Source organism: Tachypleus tridentatus, chromosome 12, assembly GCF_004210375.1.
Source record: "Tachypleus tridentatus isolate NWPU-2018 chromosome 12, ASM421037v1, whole genome shotgun sequence".
In the NCBI taxonomy this organism is placed as follows: Eukaryota; Metazoa; Arthropoda; class Merostomata; order Xiphosura; family Limulidae; genus Tachypleus; species Tachypleus tridentatus.
In genome coordinates, this window is record NC_134836.1 from 50,405,684 (window position 1) to 50,415,811 (window position 10,128).

At 34.2% G+C, this 10,128-nt stretch overlaps 1 protein-coding gene across 24 annotated transcripts in view; it reads left to right on the forward strand.

The window, feature by feature from the left end:
* The window catches only part of LOC143233289 (casein kinase II subunit alpha-like), a 41,309-nt gene extending 32,719 nt beyond the window's left edge, over positions 1 to 8,590 (forward strand). For 20 of the 24 annotated variants that reach the window (XR_013018084.1, XR_013018082.1, XR_013018083.1 and 17 more), the window contains 2 exons: positions 1,144 to 1,221; positions 7,476 to 8,590. Coding sequence is in view for 20 of the 24 variants with exons in the window: in XM_076469402.1 (XP_076325517.1) it covers positions 1,144 to 1,221; positions 7,476 to 7,573 (176 nt within the window). In the remaining 4 variants the exon portion in view is untranslated. Of the gene's footprint in view, positions 1 to 1,143; positions 1,278 to 7,475 lie in introns of all 24 variants that reach the window. The other 4 variants (XR_013018085.1, XM_076469410.1, XM_076469412.1 and 1 more) reach the window with 1 other exon arrangement.
* Positions 8,591 to 10,128: the final 1,538 nt, after the last annotated feature.

Genomic DNA, 10,128 nt, shown 5'->3' on the forward strand with positions numbered 1-10,128 from the left:
AATATACAGAATCTTAACTGATATAATACTTTACCATTACATTGTTAATGCTAAGAAATTAACTAAAACATTATTATTAGCAACTGGCTACATGTAACAGAATATTTCATCCTATGTGACAAATTCTTGGTCATTGTTTATTTCATTGTATTATCTGATTTAGGTCTTTTAGTTTTAAATGACAAACTGTTCTTTGTGAATCATACATTCAGACATTCTGTAATGAACTTTTTTTATGAGTAGTATTAAGAAAAGGTTGATGAATCTATCACAATAATAGCACATTATTTTTTGGTGAAAAGTATGGTGTAAACTCTTTCTCATGATATTTGTAGCAGAGAATTGATATTCCTGGAGAAAGTAAATTCTTAGACTGAAGTCTGGACTGCAAACTTTTGAAGAAAGGCCGAGAGTATTTCATAGAATGGAGTAACTTTTTTTACCTGTTAGTTTTGTTTACTTTCACTGTTTATTGAAATATAGTCAGCTGTCACAAATTTTACTATTATTGTGGTATTTCAATTTTTGTGAGTTTTTCGTGAAAATGAAACATGTTGCAAGTTTTGCTGTATTTTCTGTATTTTGTTCTCCATGTATGGGAAGATTTCATTTTAATGACAATAATGTATTTAACATACTTGAAAATAAATACATGTTAGGTAGTTCATCCATTTAGATCAAGGAGTAATTAACAGTTTTAACTGTAGGTTACCAAGTCTTTATCCACTATGCTTGCAATATATTGCAAATGATCATTGCTCGTTTTTAGGTTATAAATTCTAGGATATCTTAAGTCTCCATCACTTGTAATATTATGTATCTTTATGTTACCAACTTGACAATAAACTACAATCATTTCAATGGGTAATAGTCTATGATTAAAAGTTTTGAACAATTATACAACAAAGTACATACTTTTTGTAACCATAAGTTTAAGAACCCTGGAAATTTAGTATTCATGAATTCAAAGGAATTTACAGTTAGGATTTGTTTTTACAAACAGAATTTTACATGTTTTAATTAAAATGTAGGTAAAATAATTCTTTAAGTATAGGTAGTTATAGTTACCTTTTAAAATCTTGTTTGACTTTCTACATATTTAAGTTATATTGTACTTTAGAGATTTTGTTAATTTTTTTGCAGATCCAGCAGTGAAAGATCATCAAACAAGATTTGAACAAATTACTGGACATGTTAATTCTCCACCACCTATAACATCAGGTACCTAACAACAAACCACAGTTTGCACTGGCCTGCAAAGTTAAATTTCATAAAAGGTGTTTTGGGCATAGTAACAGTTATTTCTTGATTCAGCTATGTAGATTTTGAAAATAATATTCAATATTCATTTTTAATGTTGTAACAATTTTGTTTTTGCAAGTGGGGAAGAAAAAACTTAGATCAAATTATTATTTTCTTTACTACAATAATAACAATTATAATTGGTAACAAAAATACAGAAAGACTGAAGAAAAGGAGAGAACATTGATTTCAAACAAATGTGTATCTTCATTTATCCTGGCTCTTTTTTTGTAAAGTCTACATAGTTTAGTCTCAAAACTATGTGTTGTGGTCTTTCTCTTATGTATTGCATCTTATGCATTTTATTTCAGTCACCATCAGCAATGAGACATCATGCTGATATTCCATCTTTCATTTTTATTCCTTGATCTCTAGAGAAATGTTTCTCCTTGTTTTTTGCTGATGGCACTTAGATTTTCAGGGAAATACTCATTATGTGAGTGTAAGAAATGAGCTTTCAAGCTCATGTTACAAGCCAACTCTTTGAATTTATCAAACATTTTATTAACAATAATTTTGAAATTAGATTCTTTTTGTTTTTAAACATTTTTCAATAAAATATTTAAAAGCAGTTCATGTTTTTTTCAGTTTTCCTCTTTGTCCTTTGAGACTGTTCATCCAAAGTTAATTTCCTGATCTGAAGCCCCACAAAAATCCATTCTTTAAATTTTGCTTCTGAAAGACCAGGAATTGCCCACATAGACACTTAAAACAGTTGCCATCTTTGTATAAGGCCTTTACAAAGTACTTCATCAAGTCTGGTTTTATGTGAAGTGGAGGTAATAAGACTTTTTTTGTTTCAACCAAACATTCATGGTCAGTGCTTCTTGATCCTGGTATTGGGCTGATTGTGCATGACTATTGCTTTTTTTTTTATCCAGTGCTAGTTTTGTGCTTTGCTGTCCCATTCAGACAAAAAACATGGAAACTTTGTATAAACAAATTGTTGACCCAACAAAGTATAAAAAAAAGGCTTTTATGTCTTCACAAAGTGGCCAACCATGTTTTTTATTTTACCTTATTAAGATGAAGTTTGAGATTTTTGTATGTTTCCTTCAAGTGAACTAAACGAGCATCAGGAACAGATGCATATATGTTGTTATAAAAGAGAACATCTTTTAGACTTCTTTAGGAAGAATCGATGAACAATCACTTCTGACTTGGTTCATAGACTGCAGCTCCTAGCATTAGTATTACTTAAGCAATATTGTTGCAATAAACCTTTGATCCTTTTGGTGAAAAGTATGGTGTAAACTCTTTCTCATGATTTTTGTATCAGAGAATTGATATTCCTGGAGAAAGTAAGTCCTTAGACTGAAGTCTGGACTGCAAACTTTTGAAGAAAGGCCAGATATTTCACCAAGATATTAAATTCACCTTGGGTGAAAAGTTGTTGTTCACCAGATATTTCAGACTGAAAACAATTCCTATCATCATTTCTTTTGAAATCAGATTCAGAAACAGATTGAACTGTATCAAGAATCTCCAGTGAGTAGGTACATGTACAACAGGTCTTATTGCAGATTGAAGGTTTGGATAAGAAATTTCCATTTTATTTTGAGTGTTGTAGTATCTAAGCAAAAATATCAGTGTTCTCTGTAGCCTCCAGACTCATGCCAGACCATTTGAATTCTAAAAGACAAAGACTTTGAGCAGAACCCATGATTTGTCTTGTTCCCCAAGTTTTATTCCAAAATGTACACAATATGTTTTTTTTTATGAATTTGGTAATATTGTGCTTTCATTTCTTTCCTATAAATTTTTCACAAATGTAACAGAATATTTTGGGTCATTTGCATAACCTGTTGTTGCTATAATGACAAGTAAATAATATAGAAGAGAAAAAAATAATGTCAAAGTGTACGCACAAACAGATTATATCCTAAAATAACATGTAATGTGACCTGTTAACCAATTATATACTGGAGTTGTGGTTCTTGTGGGTTCTAGAATGATCTATAAGACTATCATATTACAATTGATTTAAAGAAATCTGTAAGTGCTAATATTTTAACCACAACAAAATGTGACCCAATTTCAGTGAAAATGATTGAATTATGTGAAAGTATATTTGATTTTTTTGAAAAATCGGTATGGGATAGAGAGAAAGTGGATATAATTTTCATATTCAGTGTTCAAGATTTACTGTAGGATATAAAAAATTTCAAAACAATAGAGCCATTGTAGACTTGTGTAGTCTGCATGATTATCTAAGCCTGATTGAAACTTGTACATTTGTTTTCATGTACAACATTAGGTTTATATTACTATTTGACAATAGCTAGTATGTATAGCTTTTGTGGCCTTTTGTGAAATTCTGCAAACAATAAACTAGAACCCCTTGGTGTGGTTTTCTGTATGTGGTGAGGGTATCTCCCAGGGAAGGTTCTATTCTTTCAACTTACATCCTTGGGGATCTAAACATCCACCCACATGTTTGCCGTGCATGGTGACCTGTGAAAGGGAGGAGAGTATCCTGGTGGTTGAGGAGTCCAACCGTAGCACACCATTTTGGCCTTGAATTCCTGTAGATGGGCGGCCTTGGGGTGACCCCTCTTGGGTCAATTGGCTGGTCCACTTGGACTAGGGTCAACCAAATACCAGTGTTGGATGTTCTCAACAGGTGTTGTGGATATTGTATTTGATGCTGGTGTTTGGGTATAGTGCTCACGAAACCTAGGCATTGCTGCATTGTCCTTGTTTGATATTGCAGTGCATCCCCTTGTTGGGCTTCATGGTGGGTGGGGTCAGTGGGCATCAAAATATTCCTTTTTTATTATAGATCCTTCAAATAAAAACTTAAATAAAATAGTGAAAAACAGTTCATAGATATGCAACCACATCTTGAAGATGCTGAGCAGCAATCTTCAACATCTGTAACACCTGTTGTACCTCATGTTTTTATCCTACATTCTCTTTCAGACAAACCTTTAGGGCATATGTCTCCCTTTTTCATTCAGAAGGGACTAGATGGACTTGCTGGGTCTCCAAAGTCAGAAAAGAAGCTTTAATCTGGTGACATATTGGTGGAAACATTCACATCTCAACACAGTGCTGACCAACATTCTCATTCTGACATTTCACATCACCATGCCCACCTGCCACCATCAAGGCAGGTTATCTTAATTGCAGGGTACGGTCATACATTCCAAACCCTCTCTCTTGTTTCCAGTGTCAGCAGTTGGGTCACTCAAAGACGTTGTGTTATGGTTCCTTGACGTGTGCTCGTTGTGGTGGCAAGGACCATGGTGCCTACGAGTGTGAAACGTCAATTGTAATGGCTCTCACTCATTCTGCTTTTGTTCTCACCCTAAATGGTTGGAAGAAAAAGATGTGTAGCATTTGAAAACAATTCATAACATTACTTATCCTAAGGCTCGAAAGTTGCGTCCACCACTTCATCTCGGATGTATGCTGCTGCACTTCATTTCACTACTACAGTGGGAGTGCAGATGGACCTCTCTGTGCCTCCAAAAGAATCGTTCTTAAAACAAATGAAAAGTCTTTTGAACTCCATGGTTAAAAAGTTGATGAATCAACTTCAACACCCATCTGTGTCCCTTACATCTATTCCAACAAATCACAAGATCCATTTCCTTTGATTCTGGGTACAGGCACTTCCTCGGATATATCTTCTTCTCCCACCCCAAGATGCAAAACGATCATTTGTTCACATCCTTAGTCACTCGACGCATGGAAGGATCCATGGAGGTTGATAGACCTTTCTCGAATAAAGACAGTGAAGATAAAAGGCATAGTTGTAAACAAGCATTTCCAACCCATTTTGCTGACACATAAATTGAAATAGCCACCTTGATACAATGGAACTGTCAAAGTTTACGTTCTAATCTGGATGACATCAAAACACTGATTGCTTCTTACCATCCTGTATGTCCTTCCTTACAGGAAAAATTTCTGAAACCTGCTGATACAGTCACCTTTTGACAGTTTTCTTGGTATAGAAATGACAGGCTGTGTGATGGACGAGTGCATGGAGGAGTGGCACTGTTGGTTGGTCAGCATGTGCCCACCATATCTTTGTCACTCAACACAACCTTGGAGGCCGTAGCCATCTGTGTTTCCTTGGGTCATACCATCAGTGTTTGTTCTCTCTACCTGTCACCTGGAGAGACATATGATCAATCAGACCTTGATGCTCTTGTTGAACAGTTGCCATCTTTCTTTCTAATTCTGGGGACTTTAATGGACATCATCTCCTTTGCGGAAATGCTGATATTGATGGAGGGGTCTCTCTGTAGAGCGTATGTTCTCTGATCACAACCTTTTTCTTTTCAATACTGGTTCTTCTACTTATTTTCAAGCACCTAGTCAGTCCTTTACTGCTGTTGATCTCTTGGTTTGCTCCCCTTCACTGGAAATACTGTCTGTTATTTTCTGAACATCTTTCAAACCATCCTTTCATTCCTATTTATACAGATGGTTAGAAATCAGGTGACTCTGTGGGCTCTGCCATGGTTTGTTGTGGTTTTGTGGTTGCTCACAGAATGTCCTCTTCAGCTTCTGTTTTCACTGCTGAACTGTATGCCATTTCTCTTGTCCTGGATCACATAGAAGCGAAGCAGTACTCAAACTGCACTATTTATATTGACTCGCTTAGTTCTCTGATGGCCCTGGAATTGCTTCACGTTAGCTCACCCCCTGTTTTCACCAATATTCAAATGCAACTGGCCCATTTCTCTTTAACATCTACTTCTGTCCAGTTTTTCTGGATACCAGGCCACGTTGGTATTTGTGGGAACAGGCTTGCCGACACCTCAGTTAAATCTATCTTCTCTGTCACTATCACTGCTGTGCCTGTTCCATACATGGACTGTGGTTCTATATTCAAGGCTCAGCTCTGTGCCAGTTGACAGTGGACTTGAAGTGAGCAACGTGAAAACAACCTTTTCCAAATAACACCCTATATTGGTCTTGGCCATCTTGCTTCTATAAAGATCATAAAGAGGAAGTTGTCATAACAAGACTACGCATTGGTCACAGTTTTTTAACTCATTGTTTTCTTTTATCTGGAACTGATGCATCAGTGTGTTGTCTGTGTAACACTCGGGTCACAATAAGCCACATCTTACTTTCTTGTTGTCGTTGTGACTCTCAATGATGGCACCATTTTAAACATGTTCTATCCCAAGGTTTGTCCATAAAGTTTGTGTTATTGGTGATGGTGACACCGTCCACCTTGGAAATGTTTTTGTTTTTTATAGGCCATTAATCTTTTTAATGCCATTTAAGTTTTTTATACATTACACCTTTTTTAATGTGATTCGCTTTTAAAAATCACAGTTCATCTAGTTTGATTCGAAATGAGAAAATGGCCATAACATCAAAATACTTGAAACCAGGACTGGAAAGCCCAACTTCAGGTGACTAACACTGCTGTTTGAACTATCAGTTAGTCATCCTGGTGAGTTATTATTAAAATTTTGCAACAAGTCTTTTAAAACTTTTATTACTTTACTTTTTGAAAGTGACCATAACGTCAAATAACTCGGAACCAAGACTGGAAAGGACAACTTCAGGTGACTGATGGTGGTTTTTGTACTTATCTGTTTGTCTTTCTGGCAAGTTATGATAATTACAATTATGCTACAGAAAGTCCTTTACAACTTGTATTACTGTAGATTCACTCTTAACGTTGTAGACTAGATGTAAACATTGTTTTTTGCTATTTTTGTTGTTTTTTTTAACTTTGTTTTGTTTTACCTTAATTTCCTTTTATGAATTTTACTAAATTTACTGTAATTTTAACTTTTTACAGGATGTTTGGTGCAGATAGCCCTGCTGCTTTGTGCCATAAAACACCAAATGAACCAACCAATAAATTAGAAATGATGGCAGTGTTAAAAGTAACAGAATAGTTATCAATAAAAGTTTTTCTTAAAGAGCATAGACAATACTTATGTATAATCTCTGTATAATCAAGCACTAAGTACTTTCAAAAAGCTTTTGTTGTTGGGCATGTCTAGTCTAAAACAATTTCAGTGAAGTACATTCTATGATGTCACAGGCAGTATTTGCTCCTTCATCCCTCTGTACTAAATGTATGTTAATTTTTAGATACACCTGTACTCTACAAATATAGTAAGTTTTGTGTATATTTACACCACCAAGATACTTGTATGTCCAGGCTTAACTCTCTAATTTTCTTGTTTCAGCTTCAGGTGGATTTACCTCAAACACTGGTGCAGGAGTATCACCTATTACTTCACCTAATCTCACCTCTTTTCCCAACCCGGCTGCTGCTCTGTCATAAACTCACACCATGTCATCAGGCATTCTGGGAGATTGTTAGTCTGTTCTGGGCTTAGACACAATTCACATGATGTTGTATGTGCTGTTTGCATTTCATATCAGTTGTAGCTGAAGTGGACCCAGGCTAAGTGATTCAAGGAATAACAAAAAAACAGACATTTTCATTTGATATGAACTTTTTTTTTTACTTAGCAGTTTTTAATTAAAAACCTGTTCTTAAAAGAAATGTTTAGTGTGAGTGACAGGAATAGAATAGATGATTATCCACTTTAGCACAATAAGAAATGTTAAACGTACATTGTTGTACCCCTGTTTGGTTTAAATTATTGCCAAGTTCAATAGAAGGCAGCAGCAGCATCTAACTAATGCTGTGCAGGAAAATTACTTACAAAGTATACAAGTCTCTCCAATATGCCATCCAGCATTCTTCAGACACAGTGTTTATATTTGTAAGATAAAATGGTTGCTAAGGCAAGAAATATCCAAACTTTTGTTTTTACTTGCAGTGTGATAAATGTCCCTATTATATATCATGAGATCACAGCCAGTTCTTAGCTGTTTGAACCTGTGTTTATTTTGTTATTTTCCATTTTTTTATATTCAGTTTTTTTGTACCAAAACAAAATTTTGGTCATGTTTTTAGCTTGTGTAGTGCTTTTTATTTTTCAGTCATCTATTTAAAGAGAGATTAGTATCTGTACTGTCCATTAATTTTTGTCTCCATTATTTTTTTGCATAAGTTCCATTATATGTCTTATTATTGGCAGCAGTCAAATCACTCAAAGTATATGTCACTGATGATTCTTCCCTTTGTAAAGATCATGCAATTTAAAATGGTGAACTTTGTTATTTTCAATAATTTATCATTCAAAATAGGTTGTTTTATCAGAAAAAAGATGCCAAAATCTTAATCGTTGTTTGTGTAAAACGTTCTTGTTGTAATTTCATTTTCATAAGGTTTGTAATATTGTTAATAATAGTTAAATTAGAACAATAAATAAACTTTGTTGTCACTGCACAGTTTTCTTTTGGAATATTATTTCAACATGATGTGTGGGATAAAACAAGGTGTTTAATTTCCTTTTGAACATATTGTATATATTAACATTTATAAAGTTCCTGAATGAAATCATTTTATTTGCTACTGTCATTTGTTATAATTAAATAGTGTTTTTTAAATTTTCTTCCAGACAGTTTAAAAACAAGATTATTTCACGTGCTTGCAACTTCAAGCCCAGATTTTCAATCACAAATCAACTTAAAAGCTTTTAAAGCAAATATGGAACACGTCAATTTATGAAGTAATATTGGTATTACAGAGTTAAAAATATTCCAGTAAATAATTCTGTAGTACGTTTATTCAGTAAAACGTAGCTGAAAAGAATGAAATGTATGAAATAAAATGTGCGTGACTGTTGTTATCCTAGAAAAAACTGATAAAGGATAATTTAGCATGTCTAAAAAAATATTTATTTTGTGCAACATTTCAGGTAGGAATGTGATTTAACTTTTATTCTAGTTTTTAAAATAAACTCAACATGATGAAGATTTTTAGGGAAAAATAGCTTCTGTCTACAAGTTGCAGTTTCTCAATGAGAAATATACAGTTTTTATAAAATCACTTAATAAAAAAGATGTTGAAAAGATATGTTTACAAGTTACAAATCCTTGTCATCATAATGACAGAGAAGTGATTTTTAAATTTACGGGTTAATTTGTTTAATTTATGGGTTGTTATTCCTTGCAGTGCCTCTGTTAAAAGCAATGTTAAAACTTTTTCCTCTTGTACTTCCTTTGACAAATGGTGTAAACTGTAACCGTTCCTTCTAAGGTTAATAATAGTAATCACATTATAAGATGTATTGTATTTATCACATCTATACCTGGAAGATAAACCATACTGAATAAATCAGTAAATATTACTCTCACCTTGCAGGTCCTCATGGATTATGTTTTTGGGAAAACCATTGAACCTGAGAATACGACATATCAACTCTACTGATAATCCACATCTACCTAAATTCTGTGTCAAAATAACTATCAGGTGTAAATGTAATATCTCATATTATAGTTTTTCTGGGCTTTGATGAGCTCATTCTCGCGAGCAACATGCTGAACTGCATATCTAAGGTTAGGGTTACACCAGGTTACCAACGGGAAAAAAATTTAGCTCCCTACACCATGGGTGCGTTATAAGAATGACAATCAAATCCCATTCTTTGGTAGTGCAGGAGTTAGCAGTAAGTTCTGTTGAACTGCTTTTCACCTAGTTTGTCACTTCAGAATTAGGAACAACTGATGCAGGTAGCTGTTGAGTAGCTTTGCACACATTTCAACATACAAGCAATTATGTAGTGAAAAAAAAACAGTACTTTTCTACATGTACATGTATGTGTCTGTGTGCGTGTATGTAGATATATCACTTCTATGCTCTGGTATAGCGGTAAGTCTGCGGATTTCAAACACCAAAATCAGAGGTCCGATTCCTCTTGGTGGACTCAGCAGATAACCTGATGTGGCTGTGATATAAGAAAAACACACATATGCAAGACTTTT